Raw genomic sequence first — 15775 nt, forward strand, 5'->3', positions numbered from 1 at the left:
TTTTTATATCTAAACCTTTATTAGAACAAATCTTAAGAATGGTTCAACAATAAGTAACAACAACGTGTGTTAAATATTAAGTTCTGCAAAGATATTTTCAACAATATGTTACTAAAATTTCTGCACAGCAGAAGCAAATAGATTTTAGAGTTCAGACGGCCATGTGCTCAAGTTAATTTGCTTTGGGCACAAAAAACAGTCTCTTAAAAAATCACTTTTCAAGTGATCAGCTGGGAAAGAGAAAATGTCCTTCATTTGTTACCATGCAAATTATGAGTACACATTTAAAATGGTGATGTTACCCCTTATCACAGGTTGCATTAATGATTGTTTAAGGAAGTATTAAATATACATCTCAGAAACTAAGAAGCTATTAAGTTTTTCCTTTATTACCATGAAGTATAAATGTTAACATTTTACAAGGGGGATAATAGATTGTATCAAAAGTTAGAAAATTAAATCTCATCCTTTAAAATAACATCTTATCTTTAGATGGATTTTTAAAATGAAATAGTCTTTTAAGACCTGTTAACAAAGCAATAAATACACTAGTGTACTATATGTATCTCCTTGTTCCAGCTTCTTGTACTTTACAAAGCAGGACTCTAAATTATGGAATAATTGATGAAGTGATTCTGACTTAGCTTATTAGTGCATGGAAGTACAAGACATTGTATAACTGGCTCTAAAAATATATCTTGACTCCAGGGGCAATAATGAGCATTTCTAATTTTAATAAAGTCAGAATTTACCCTTAATTCCATGAATCTAGGCACAGTCAGTCAGAAGCAAGGGGATCTGCCACCAAATCAATTCAGTTAAGCTTTGTATCTAGGATTGTAACACATTTTTCTGAGCAGAGTATGGAAACCAATCTACAGAAATAATTACAAATGTTAAGGTGTTACTCTAGTACTTTGTACTGTACAGACGTCCTTGAAAGTTAATCCTCATTTAATTCGGTGGGATTTACTTTTGGGTAAACACATAAGGTGTACACTCTTAGATGTCCTATTGTCTTGTTAGACCTAAGAAATACTTTTTATAACTGCAATATTGTAACTTTTGTTAAGTAGTATTTATGCAACATGATTGACATTAACAGGGGATATAATTATCTTGATGAAAGCAAGGGTCTATGCAAAACTAAAGGGACATGCCCATGCTACCTGTGGTTAGGTAGCAGTGCTATCCAGTCACAACTCCACTGCTAGTGTAACATTTATTCCTGTAACTTCAGAATAATGATTACTAAATGGCTGTAGTGTTGCAAAATACTGTACTCTTCCAAGTTTCCATTCCTTGAAAAGATTCTTCTGTAGGAATGCTCAGCGAGACGGCCAAAAGAGCACTGCAACACAATTTGGCACCCATGTTTTCTACGCTTTGAGGGGGTCTCTGGGCTAATCATGAGGTGTGCGTTTGCAGACAACCAGCAGAATGGTAATCTGAGCATGCACACGATTGCTGAGGGCGCAGCCCTACCCCGTTTAAGCCGCAGGCTCGGAGCTGTTTTACAAAGCACCCCCCTCCGCACGGATTTCATCAGCTCTGAAAGCTGAAATATCTACAGGCACCACGCATACAAGGCCAAGCAAGAAAAATATTTCTTTTCCTCCCAGCATTCACATGGGAGCTTGTCTGTAGGACTGCCAACTTCACAGCCGATCCCTGTGGCTGTGTCTGGAGCAGCTGTTTCATGCTCCTTCAGATCTGTAAACGGGGCAAGGTTCTTCCTAAGTTGGCTAATAAAGCAAAGAAATGGGCAGGGTGCACAAAGGACTGCAAACATCACTGCGGAAAAGCACAGGCCCTTTGAATAACTTGGAATGAGGAAGAGTCGCCAAATGAGTTTCCAGCCTTTTGTGTAATTCCTAAATAAGCCTTTCCTTTCTTGCACATCTACCCATTTCCCTCACTTCATATCCTTTATATTTTCTTCTTTTGCTTGGGAGGGAGGGAGGGAGTGTATTCTTTGTTTTCCATGTTCAACTATACAGACAGTCCTTGACTTATGATCACAATTGAGTCCAAAATTTCTGTTAAGCTAAGCCAGGGGTAGGCAACCTCGTCTCTTTTATGACTCATAGACTTCAACTCCCAGAATTCCTGAGTCAGCATAGCTGACTCAGGGATTCTGGGAGTTGAAGTCCATGAGTCATAAAAGAGACGAGGTTGCTTACCCCTGAGCTAGGCAGTTGTTCGGTGAGTTGTGTTCCATTTTATGACCTTCATGCTACAGTTAAGCGAATCACTACAGTTGTGAAGAGAATCACATGGTTGTTAAACAAAACTGGCTTCCCTCAGATTGACTTTGCTTGTTGGAAGTTGGCTAGGAAGGTTGCAAGTGGTCATCACGTGGATGCCAGGACAGTGCAATCCTCAAAAATACATGCCAGTTGCCAAGCACCTGAATGTTGACCATGTGACTATGGGGACGCTGCAGTGATCTGATCATAGGTCACTTTTTCCCAGTGCTGCGGTAACTTCAAACAATCACTAAATGAATGGTGGTAAGTTGGGGACTACTTGTATACCTTAATTTACAGCCAATATTAATCAGTAAACATTTCGGGTTGTTTTTTTTTTTTTTAAATATCTTGATCTGCTCTTTCTGTCCTGTGGCTTCTGGCAGGTATGTATACAGGTGCAAGATATGGTTTTGTGACAATGGGATGGGAGAAGCCAGATTGGCTACCCTTGGAATTGATGCTGCCCAGGATAGATTGGGGAAGAGTGGGATGCAGATTTGGGCATTGCTCTGGAAGTTTTTCTTTCTTTATATATTTTTTTTCTATCTAATCTACTACTCTTTTACAGGAAAGACTTTCTAAAATTAGGGTCATATAATATTTCTTAGCAGGGCAATAAATATTTCTTGTTAATTGTGGTGGATCAAATTTCTGCTCAGAAGATTAGATAAAACATCTGGCTGGAAAGTTGGCACACCTATTTCTGATCTCCTGGATTGAGGAAGTTGAATACCCCAGAAAACAGGGTTATATGTGGGGTTGCAGCACAGGTTGAAGTGAAACTCAGCAGAGACTCAATATCCTGAATTATAAATCAAGCTGGCTAAAAACCAAGCTGAAAAACCTATCCCCCCTAAATGTTACATTGCCCACTGCTTTGTTTTTTTAGAGCAGATGGAGGTAGGGAAAATACAGGGTTTATAACACTTGCAACTACATAAAACAACCAAACTTGTACCAATACTTTCAAGTAAATCGAAATAGTTTTTGTTTATCTTTTTCAAGCAATAGTAGATTAATGGTTCAAATGGTGCTTGTAAACTTCAGAACATAAATTAGTTGATGCCAATAGCCAGTAAGGCACTTTGTATTGGAGCACACAGCTGTACAGGCTAGGAAAGTGACATAACTTGAAATGCAGTCAAGAGACATTTACATATTCTTTAACCATATATATACCAAAAAGGACATTTACAGGGTATTTTTCCCCTTGGAAACTCTTAACATTGTTTTGAAAAATCTGTTTACTCACCTAGAACAAAATTTTCAACATTAAAACATTTCATACCTCTTTTTTAAAACAAGAAAAATAAAACAAGAGCCAACATTTGAATATTCTTCCACTCCAAAACATCCAAGCCACAGGAATTAAAGAAAGAAATCAAGAGAGAGAGAGAGAGAGAGAGAGAAGAGGAAAAAAAATAAATCTCTCATGTTTCCTCTGTCCCTGGAATTTGAAAGATTGGTGTCACGACAAAATAGCTTTGGTATAAAACTCGCACAAGTAAAAGCTGACAACGTATTGCAGAAACAATGCACCAGACCCATCGCAAAATGGTGTGGTCAGGACACTTGACCTTCTCTAATGTCTCTTGCCTTGTATGTTATGCTTGTTGAGTATCTTCAGCAGAGATTTACTCATGTAATAAGGTCTTTTGGTAGAACCATCCTGACTTTCTAAATCTCTCACTAGGAGGAAGAAAGGCAGAGAGGAAAAAATGAAACCAATCCAATGCTTCCATCTGCTGGCTCTTTTGTGCACAACAGCAAACGCCTGGCAATATATATATACACGGTATATGGTATATATACTACACATGGGATGTTTTGGCATTTATTATACTGTAAACACTGGCGCAATAATATAATCAGCCCTTTAGAATCAGATGGGCTAGATGCCGCACCAGTTCCATCAAGAAGAGCTTTGCCTTGCTCTTGACTTGAAGGAGTGCAGGATCCAAGCCTATTTTCAACGTTATCATCTCATCAAGAAATGATTTGTCTAGTATATTATGACTTCTCTAAAGCAAGGAAGTGCATTTGATCAAGCTTTAGCTTTATGTTAAAGCACTATATGCATAAAATGGACACGACAACAAACCGGCAGGGTTTGTCCTAAGGATTAAGAAACACATCAGTCAAAGTTCAAAGCTATTTGCCTTTCAAAAATAAATTATTACTTAGTTTGCACATTAATGCTCATTCATTTCTGAGAAAGATATTCAGGAATTTTGCCTATCAGATGTACACTTTGCCATTGCTGAACATTTCAAATGGTAGCCAAATTTCAGTGCTATTGCTTAGCATTTTCACATTTATTTCAGTTGCTTAGTTAACAGAACGACTCTAGACTGTTTCTCTTAAGGGCATTTCTCCATTATATTTCTCACTGAGTTTACTTGCTCATGTACAACCTGCCAGCTGTGCTCACTCATATTAAATCACATGGTTTAACCATGGTTTATTAAATGAAAACTAGGCCAGAATATAGACTGCACGTGAAAAAAAGGTAATCTTATGACTTCTTTGGCAATTTCTTATTTGCTTTTCCTCCTTTATGTGTTAGCTTCTTTGGACTGATTGCTAAGCCTCTGTTTTAATCAGTATGATAACAACAAACATTTTCCGGATGTCACTCCTGTTCTAATAATCATTAGAATCAGTTCTAATTATTTAGAAACTATCCAGTGTTATACCTAAGAATTCCTAAATGCACCTAATGATATCTAATGGTTGCATTGTGACTTAAAAGTGAAAACGTGCTATTTTTCAAATGGATATCAATTTATCTTAGTTGAGAACATTTAAACCTTAATCCTAAAGTTTAATATGAAAGGACATACTTAGCAATGATTGATTTTGCTTACTAGATACCCCATGATATTAACACTGTGTGGACAACGTGCTAGCTGGGTTTATTATATAGCCATAATCTAATATTTGAGCAGGCATTAGAATGGGAAAAGTTGTTTTTTTGATGATGAATTATATAGGATTCCATCTGAAACTTGTTCTTGGGTTATCCATGGATAAAAGTTGCCTTCTAGAGACACTCCCAGTGATGTCTGCTACCACTCAACTGCTCAGTGATTGCTGTAGTTAAGAGGCTCTATTCATCTCTTGATTTGTATATTTGCATGCAGGGAAACTAATTTTCTCTCATTTCTCTCAGAAGGGAAGGAAATGAAAGGACCATTCCATTGGGCTAGGCCAGGGGTAGGCAACCTCGGCTCTTTTATGACTCATGGACTTCAACTCCCGGAATTCAGCTATGCTGACTCAGGAATTCTGGAAGTTGAAGTCCATGAGTCATAAAAGAGCCGAGGTTGCCTACCCCTGGGCTAGGCAGACTCTTTTGGAGGCTCCAGCTGAGAGAGGGGCAAATGATTCTAATCAGGTTCTAGTTCTTCCTGCGTCTCTCCTGTTGTTCCAGAGTACCTTCTAGAACAGTTTTTGCTGAAGTAGGTAGATTTAGCAAAATACTCCCTCCTCCAGTAAAGCTAACTGAGTGCACCTCTGGGTGAATTACACTTGTCTGGAGAAAAAAAAATACATTTACTCACTGAAATGGACATTCAGCTGAATGCATATATATATATATATATATATATATATATACACACACACACACATATATATATACACACATATATATATACACACACATATATATATACACACATATATATATATACACACATATATATGTATATATACACATATATATATACACACACATATATATATACATACATATATATACATATATATATATATACATACATATATATACATATATATACATATATATATATATATGCGCATATACATATATATGCATATACATATATATGCATATACATATACACACACACATATATACAGACTGATAGATCTCACAGGTGTTTTGGAACACAAATGATGTATGCACATTTCTAAAAAAAACAACATTCTTATATGGAAATAAGTTGTTTCTTTTAACAGAATGGGTTTCCAGGAAACCCTCCTTCTTTGCAACAGAAGAGTTAAAAATGCTGAAACGCCACCACCGCCACCTAAGATTCTATATTAGTCCAATTAATATTGGTTAATCTCCCCAATTATCTTAAAACCAAGTCCAGCTTAATGTAGAAGTAGGGAGTTTGGTTGAATGAATTTTGGAGAATCCAGTTTTAGAATGGTAAGATTGGCTTTTGTGCAATAAGCTAGAGAAAAAGTAGAATCACCAGTGCAAATCTGGACACAAGCTTCAATCAGAGGCCAATCACCCCCGTGTTAATGACAGGATAATATCATGAGGGGATTATGGAATTCATGATTACATATTTTTTAATACAATGTGTCCTATTAATTTCAAACACCTCTCGTGATCCAGGAGAAACAGCCTAACTAAGGCCACCCATTGTTTTAATGTTTAACAGAAATAAAAGTTCATATGAGACAACTCATAAATAAGCAGCATGACTGTGAAGAAACCCTACTTAGTAAAAGCTGGGGAGACAACATATTCTAACATACAATGGGATTAATGATGTAATTGTATTTTTAATTCCAGTTCTGAGTAAGAAAATTGCATTTTTCTTCGCAGGAATGTCTTCTATTTTATGATACAGAATACTAATTTTTGATATTTACTCATTAGGCCCTTTTCCATGAGATTCAAGACCAGTTTTTACTTCAGCTATAAGGAATATTCATTCATATTACATCTCTCTCATTTCTTTCCTCTCTGATTGAAAAATAATCACATAATAATAATAATAATAAGTTGGAAGGGACCTTGGAGGTCATCTAGTCCAACCCCCTGCTCAGACAGGAAACCCTATACCATTTCAGGCAAATGGCTGTCCAGTCTCTTCTTAAAATGTTCGTATAAATAACGCAAGAGGGACCTAAAAGGCAAAGAATCCTTAATTCTTTCTCTTTGTCAAGCAGCAGAAGGAGAAAAACATATGATGAAAAGCGAATGATTTGAGTTTCAGATCAGATCAACCTTCTCTAAATTGGTGTTTTCCAAAGATACACTGAACAAAGGTTGAACTAGTGGGGAGGGCTGGAACAGACGTTAGGGAACACCAAACTTGTCTAACAAGGATTTCTTCCATAGGGGGTGGGTGGGAAACTAATATTGGATTTTATTTTATGGATATTTTTTCTAGAAAAAAAAGTTTACATAACACATAGAAATTCATGGCACTCTTAACCAGTAATACTAATAATATTTTGCAACTCATAAATATTGCATCTGGTGGCAAACAGAAGCTATTGTATGACTTACATTTTTTTAAAAAATGAATAGAAATCGGCATAACGTTCTTTTTTTAAAAAAAAAATGAAAATATTTTAAGAAATTTTACCCTACATTCTGTTCTGTATTTCTTTCTTTTTCTTTTTTTAGATAAATCAGCAGGATCCCAATTTATCTCCATCTCAACTTTTAGGAGGCAACTGAATTAGTAATATGCCCTTCTTCACGGGGAACCATTAGCATATTTTAGTCACAGTTTAAGTAGCTGTCAATCAGCATGTGCAGTAAAAATACAGCCATAGCACCATCATTACAAATTTAGGACCACCTGCTGGTTAGCAATAATCTTGATATGTTTATGGCTAATTAGGATACATTGTAGTGCTTTGAAAAATTGCCTGAATATCCTTTACAAATATACACCTATAAAAAAAGTTATCAAAATGGCTGTCATTTTAGACAGCAAAATCTCAGGTTAGAAAAGTTATGAAAACACTAAGAGCTAAAGATTAAAAAAAAGAAGCTTCACATTTACACGTTTCCCATAGGCACTCTATAAAAACTATGATGTGATCTTATTTCACAGCGGTTAAAAGACATCTTGAAAATGTTGCCCATTTGCTTATTTTTAGATAGTACAAAGCAACACAAATGATTTATTAACCAGAAGCGTCATACTTAAAAAGTCTTTTGTCTAAATTATATCCATCCTCCTTTTAAATTGTTTATTTTTTTTCCTCTTCCTTAAAACTAACACTGTTGCAATTTTGAGCATCATCCCATTAACTTTTTGGGATTCAGTTCCTTCTTCCCCAAAATCCGATGCAGACTAGCTGACATGTAGTAAGGTTTTGCTGTAGATCCATTATTCCTTTCCAAGTCTTCACCTGGGTAGAAAGTGATCAAAAAGAGCCAAAGCAAAAAGCAGACATGCAGTCAAACCAAAACAAACGAGAGATTCAGAAGAAAGAGAGGAAAAGAATAATTAGAATTCCTGTAATGGTAGAGTTGAATTTCAGTGTGATGCTATTGTAGACTATCACAAAAGCATTCATAAACACAATTTCAGATCAATACCACCTAGGTCATAACTAAGATGCATTAAGCCATGCTGTGATCCATATTTTTTGCCCATGCAACAGGTTAACTTGAAGTTAAATAATTAACTTATGCTTGGTAATGAAACACAGAACCTACCAATACTGTATTCCACAGTAGTCTTGGGCAGGGATGGTTGGGCAGAGGGGAGAGCGTAATAGTAAGTCAACTGCAATTATAAGATGACATGTTGACAGTTGAATGATTCTTTTGGAATAAAATAGATTCTGGTGACATGGAAAACTAGAAGATTAGGACTACAGTTCCCATGCAACTATCAGTCACATAAAGGTCAAGTTTGCAAGTGGTTGATTCACAACCAAAAGATGGAGAGAGAGGAAGATGGGGACATAATTATTTATTGCACGCTGGATCATTTTTTCTAGAATTCTGTCTTTAGTGCTTTCTCAGTAGCAAGTGGGATTTCCACGATTAGGTTGTGCAAAGACATTTTTTCAATCTTTATAATTGCATAAGGGTGGCTCAACTTATTTGCCTACGGAGCACAGTGGGAGCAGTTACTAATTGATGCTCCCTTGTGAAATAAGATTCCAGCTCTTTTAAAGTCAACCTAGTTACTTTAAATTCAACCAACACAGCTGTCATGATTAAAACAGCAAGGATGTTATTAGCAAGAAAGCATAACACTCATCTACTGCAATGCTGCTGGACCAAATGAAGCTATCAAATACTTAGTAGTTAGTAATTATTATGGAGCACTTTCTCAAAAAAGCCACGATGGTAGTTAGCAATAGTAAGAGTTCACTAGCTGACTAATGAAATCACAACTGACATGTGATTGCCCATGCAATAAAAATTTCAGTTGAGTAAACTGTGCAAAAGAAGCAAGAAACAGATCCCTCCAAGGTATTCATGAATTCTGTTAGGAAGTTGAATTACCAGTCCTTTATCTGAGCATGACTGAAAGAGGAAATAAATCACAAAAGGCCAATGACTTACAAAAACAGAGGAAAAGTGTGTCAACACACATTGCATAGACACTGAAGAATCCATGTGCAACCAGATAAGACCCGATAATGACAGTCTGGAAAAGAAGAAAACCATGTTAAATTTACATTATCGTGATAGTTTTTCTAAAGGTATCCCTGACTCTAAAGTTAGAAAGTAACAGTGATTCGCCAGTCCCACCCCACCAACAGATTTTCTAGAACTGGTGCAGTAGACAAGGCTATTAATAGCAAAGTACAGTGTTATTAATAGCTTTCTGAATGGGATACAGTAGTTTCAGGTTACATCTTCCTTTAATGTTACACTAACCCAGGGGTCTTCAAACTTGGCCCTTTTACGACTTGTGGACTTCAGGTCCCAGAATTCCTCAGCCAGGATGCCTGGCTGAGGAATTCTGGGAGTTGAAGTCCACAAGTCGTAAAAGGGCCAAGTTTGAAGACCCCTGCACTAACCCACTGAGAACTACGCTGGCAATCCATCGCTTCTTCTCTCTTGCCAAACCTTTCTTTAAAGGCACAGTACATAGTTGGGGGCTTCCTTCCTTTTTTAAAAAATCCAAAGAGAAGTGCAGAAGAGCAAGGCAGATAGAGGAAAGCAAAGAATCACCTCCATATGTTTTGGGTTCCAACGTCCATCAACCCTACCCAATACGAAAGTAGCAAGGAAATCTCTAAGATGTAATTCAAACTATCTGGAGAAGACCATGCTACCTGCTTAAAATATGAATTGGGATCCAAGTATCAATCTCAAGTCAAATATGATTCACACACACACACACACACACACACACACCGTCCAGTGCCTGCAATTCTTATTGCCAGAATGTGAATCAGAGCTATCCTGTGGAGATTGAGATAGTACTGCAGCTACAGACACTTTCCCCAGAGTGTATCTGAGCAGCAGTGAGCAAAGATTTTTAAATAAATCAGAATCAAAACAAATCAAGGTGTGGGATTGCTTGTTTTTGTCTGAGGTGTGTGTGAAGAGGCATGATCCAATTGAGAATCAGTCCCATGATCTTTCCATGCCAAAAGCCAGCCTCATGCTTGGACCTTTAATTCTTCATTTGAACTTACCAAGAGGGGGACCCAATAATAATTCAAGGAAGGTGCTTCTTGTGCAAATACTGGTATCCTGTGTGTGAAGAAAAAGAAGGCCAGGACACCTGCAGGAAAAACACGTACACGCAGCATTAATTACAATGTGACTTAGTTGGATTTCAAAGCTCTCAGGTTTTGAAACAATATAGTTTGCAATAGATAATTTCATGTCTGGGAATATACACAAATGTACAAATGATTTATTTATAAAAGAGCCGTAATGTCGCAGTTGTTAGGATGCAGTATTGCAAACTAATTCTGCTGACTGCCAGCAGTTCGAATCTCACCAGCTCAAGGTTGACTCAGCCTTCCATCCTTCCCAGGTCAGTAAAAAGAGGACCCAGATTGTTGGGGACCATAGGATGACTCTGTATCCACTTAGAGAGGGCTGTAAAGCACTCTGAAGCGGTATATAAGTCTAAGTGCTATGGCTATTCAACTGTTTACCTCCAAGCCATTTAGGCGTCTCCATTTAAACATACATGCATTTTCAGAAACAGCGCCCTCGAGAGTTTTGTAACATAATTTTCCAAACAATAAATCCTTACATTAATTACTCTTGGTATTTGTAATGGTCTAAAAATTGGCATTCCAATTAATTATCTGTGAATAACTCATGCAACCAGAAGATTTTAATCTATTTTATCATTCCTTCAGTCTCTTTTAATAACACGTGCAGTTAGCAAAAGGGAAAGGAAACCCAAACGTGATTTTTAAAAAGCTTATCTAGTTTATTTCTTGCAGAATCGTTTAACTATTTGCCATTAATCTTACTCAGTATGTTTAGTGATAAATTGAGATACTAATTTAGAATAACATCTATGCTAAGGAGGAAGGAGAAAGTATGTAAATTAATTAGCCCCAGAAATTTATTCTTAAGCACAAGGAAAGCATGAAGCAATTTCACTGTTAAATGCTTTCATTTCAGACAAATCTCATTTTTTTCCCAGTTATAAAATAATGTGCACAAGATACATTATGCCCTTTCTTTTAATTCAGAACAAGGACGCGGTGGCTCAGTGGGTTAGGACGCTGAGCTTGTCGATCTGAAGGTTGGCAGTTTGACGGGTCGAATCCCGAGTGCCGCGTAACAGAGTGAGCGCCTGTTACTCATCCCAGCTTCTGCCAACCTAGCCGTTCGAAAGCATGTGAAAATGCAAATAGAAAAATAGGGACCACTACGGTGGGAAGGTAACAGCGTTCCGTGCGCCTTTGGCATCTAGTCATGTCGGCCACATGACCATGGAGATGTCCTCGGACAAACGCTGGCTCTTCGGCTTTGAAACGGAGATGAGCACCGGCCCCTAGAGTCGGAAACGACTAGCACGCATGTGCGGGGGAACCTTTACCTTTTTACCTTTAATTCAGAACACTTATCTTTTGATCTGCTGTTGGAGAATATTAATATTATGATCACAACAGAGCCCAAGATTTATGTTGCTAAAAGTGACAGTTGTTACATGAATTTTGCCCCATTTTTCAACCTTTCTTGCTACAATTGCTAAATGAATCCCTGCAGTTGTTAAGTTAGTAATACGGTTGTTAAGCGAATGTGGCTTCCCTATTGACTTTGCTTGTCAGAAAATCACAAAAGGTGATCACGTGACCCCAGGACAGTGCGACCGTCATAAATATGAGTCAGTTGCCAAGTGTCTTAACTTTGATCACATGACCGTGTGGATGCTGCAATGGTTGTAAGTATGAAAAATGGTCATAAGTCACTTTTCTCAGTGCCACTGTAACTTTGAACGGTCACTAAACGACCTGTCAAGGACTACCTGTATTAGTCCTTTGCCATGATTAGATCTCTTCCTAGCTAATATCAGCCTCATTCCATGCGAAAACCTCTGCAAGGATGGTCCACCCTATCCTTGCACAATTGGGGTCAATTGTGGGCATAAGCAGTGGTGGGATTCAAATATGTGAACAACCGGTTCTCTGTGTGGATGCCACTTCCGGAAGTCAATTCTGGGCCTGGGCAACACAAAATTAGCTACCAGTTCTGCCAAAGTGGTGCGAACTGGTTGAATCCCACCACTGGCCGTAAGATGAACACTACCTGCCAGGGGCTTTATGTCAACAGTCAGCTCAACACGATGCAATGGCCTTAACAAAACTGAAAACAATGAACGAGAGTAAATTGATTAGAACTAATGTTGTAGCAATATATTAATCAGTGTTCAACTAGAGGGGATAATACATGTATCATGTCTTCTTTTTATGCACCTTTTTAATGTTTGGATTATTTTGTGTCTTTTTTCCTTTCTAATTTCTTTTTTTTTGAGTTCTATATTTTGTATTTTAACTTTGTTTTGAAGTGTGTGTGTGTGTGTGTGTGTGTATTAATTGACTCACCCACAGCTCCAGCAACGAGGATTTTACCCAGGAATAATAAGAAGTCTGTTACTTTATCCAGGACTGCAACCCTGTGCAACAGAAAAAAAAACTGATATTAAGTTGTTTTTCATCCCAAAGGCAGTATGGATCTGTTTCTAACTGCTGTACTAAGGTTACTTTCATAACTACATAACATACTATTTCTATGTACCCAAAGGATCTCATTTAAGAGAAAGATTTAAAACCGACATTAATTTCCTCAGAGAAGCAAAGTTTAGTATTTTAAATTATTTGGGGGGAGAAAGCAGATATTCCTTTATTTGCCGACTGCCAGTTATATAAAAATATGTACATCAAAATTAATGTCCAAATTAACATACTATACAAGCATTCTACACTTGATCTTAGCCAAAAGGCCGAGAAGCATTCTAATGAAAGTATTGATAATTTTATTGGGAAGCAGTTTGTGTTTCAGACGAGAAAGCATGTTTTTAATATGTTGGTTAGAGATTTAAGGTAAGCTTTAGCATTATTATTTTGTAACTTTATAAAGGAGCAAATTCACTGTGATGGAAACACAGCCAATTAACAGTGACTGGTAGCAGTAGCTCAAGACTAATTTGGCTTTGATGTGACACATCCAGGTTAAAATATATGCACACCATTAATGCTTAGAGAAAGGACTAGAACAGGGGTAGGCAACCTCGGCTCTTTTATGACTCATGGACTTCAACTCCCAGAATTCCTGAGTCAGCATAGAATTCTGGGAGTTGAAGTCCATGAGTCATAAAAGAGCCGAGGTTGCCTACCGCTGGACTAGGAGACAGCCCAGTCTCCCCAAATTCTGGGAAATCCATGAAAGAAAAGGGTGATATATTTTCACCAGGCTGCATGTGATGAAGAGTCCAGATCATAACCGCTTTGCTTGAATCCAACTTTCTTTCTAGTGCCATCTCGGCCAGCAACAACTTTCCATGAGGTCAGCGTAGAACTTAACTACTTTAAGTATCTCTTCAGATGAACATGTGATGAGATTATACCAGACCAGGTGTGTCCAACCTTTTGGTTTGCCTGGGCTGTGCTGAGTGAAGAGGAATTGTCTTGGGCCACATATGAGATATATAAAAATAGTTTCTCTCTCTCTCTCTCTCTCTCTCTCTCTCTCTCTGTGTGTGTCTGTGTGTGTGTGTGTGAATAATGCTAAATGTTTACAATCTTGTGGGGGCCGCATTACTAACTATCCAGGGCTGCACGCGGCCCAAGGGATGTGAGTTGGACATGCCTGCACCAGGCAATGGACGGGAGTCAACATATAGTTTTGCTCTATATTCTTTTGGACTTCCATGAATAAAGCTAGAAGTGGAGAAGAAGGTTACAGATGGCCCTTGACTCATGACCACAACTGAGCCCAAACTTTCTGTTGCTAAGTGAGACATTTGTCAAGTGAGTTTTGCCTCATTTTACGACCTTTCTGGCCACAGTTGTTAGGTGACTCACTGCAGTCATTAAGTTAGTGACACCGTTGTGAAGTGAGTCTGGCTTCCCTGTTGACTTGGCTTGTCAGGAGGTCATAAAAGGGGATCACGTGACCATAGGACACTTGCCACCCTCGTAAATATGAACCAGTTGCCAAGTGTCCGTGGGGATGCGGCAAAGGTTGTAACTTTGAAAAATGGACATAAGTCACATTTTCCGGTGCCATTGTAACTTTGAATGGTCACTAAATGAACTGTGGTAAGTTGAGGACGACCAGTATTTAGAGCTGCTAGAAGCTGAATACAGCTCTCTCTACACCATTAAACCATGTCCCAGATCAAATGGGAAACTGTACTGATGAGACCTGTTTTATGTTTGCATTCTTTATCCTTTTGGAAATTCTTAGCACAAAACTCTTGATCTGGGCATACCATATGTTTATTTGTTCATTCTGTCTCTTCCTGTCTTCTTCTACCTTTTATAGAAACCTCCACCCCATGGCAATGTTCTATTGATAGCAAAACTTCCCAAGAAGGTAAAAACTGAAAACGTCTTGGTTAAATGCTTTTATTAATATTCACTTGATGTGAGATGGACTTAAATAAAATAAATATAACATTTTTCAATTTAACTCAAATAAACATATGCTAGGAGTATTAACTATATTCTTTGTGAATCTAGAACAAACTTGTTTGCAGCATTAGTCCATGCTTTAAAGTTTCTATCTCCACAATTGTGTGAAACAATTAAAAATGTGATCTAGCCTTTAAAGGCGATCTGTTCCTAAACTGGAATTCTCCAGAAGCATTGCTTATGCAACTCCAAGAATTTACGGGCAGGACAGCATCCTGGAATTAATGGCTCAAAATATCTAGAGGGCATCAGTCTTAGATAAATGGGAATAATATGAATATTTTAAAATTAACCAAGCACATTTTTAGTGAGGGCAAATATATGGAGCATTATGGGATTATGTATCCTTACCTCACCACATTTCTCATGAGAAGAAAGAACGCATCTCTTGCTGAGGTGCAGAAGTTTTTACCATAGATTGCAATCTGCAGAATAGTAATAGCTATTAACATATATTAAAGTTGTCTGACGTCTACTATGGACTAGATATTAAAGTATCTTTTAGTATGCAGAAATATATATATATATATATAAACATTTCAATCCAGAAATGGTTTAAATACTAGGGTTTAAACCATTATATTAAAAATTAAATCCACACCAATTATAGTTTGCTAGACATTGGGTAGAAGTGTACTGGAAAAGGAGAGAGTGAAAAAAGA

The 15775-nt window shown here is 37.5% G+C and overlaps 1 protein-coding gene across 1 annotated transcript in view; it reads right to left on the reverse strand.

Moving 5' to 3' along the window:
- SLC44A5 (solute carrier family 44 member 5) overlaps window positions 1-15775 on the reverse strand; it is a 197018-nt gene continuing 181243 nt past the window's right edge. The window contains exons 18-23 of the mRNA XM_083359918.1: window positions 15465-15538; window positions 13023-13093; window positions 10644-10732; window positions 9559-9643; window positions 8256-8387; window positions 1-3941 (exon numbers count right to left, since the gene is read on the reverse strand). Coding sequence (XP_083216044.1) covers window positions 8275-8387; window positions 9559-9643; window positions 10644-10732; window positions 13023-13093; window positions 15465-15538 — 432 coding nt within the window. The 3' untranslated portion in view covers window positions 1-3941; window positions 8256-8274. The remainder of the gene's footprint in view (window positions 3942-8255; window positions 8388-9558; window positions 9644-10643; window positions 10733-13022; window positions 13094-15464; window positions 15539-15775) is intronic.

Source organism: Vipera ursinii, assembly GCF_947247035.1.
Source record: "Vipera ursinii genome assembly, chromosome: 3".
In the NCBI taxonomy this organism is placed as follows: domain Eukaryota; kingdom Metazoa; phylum Chordata; class Lepidosauria; order Squamata; family Viperidae; genus Vipera; species Vipera ursinii.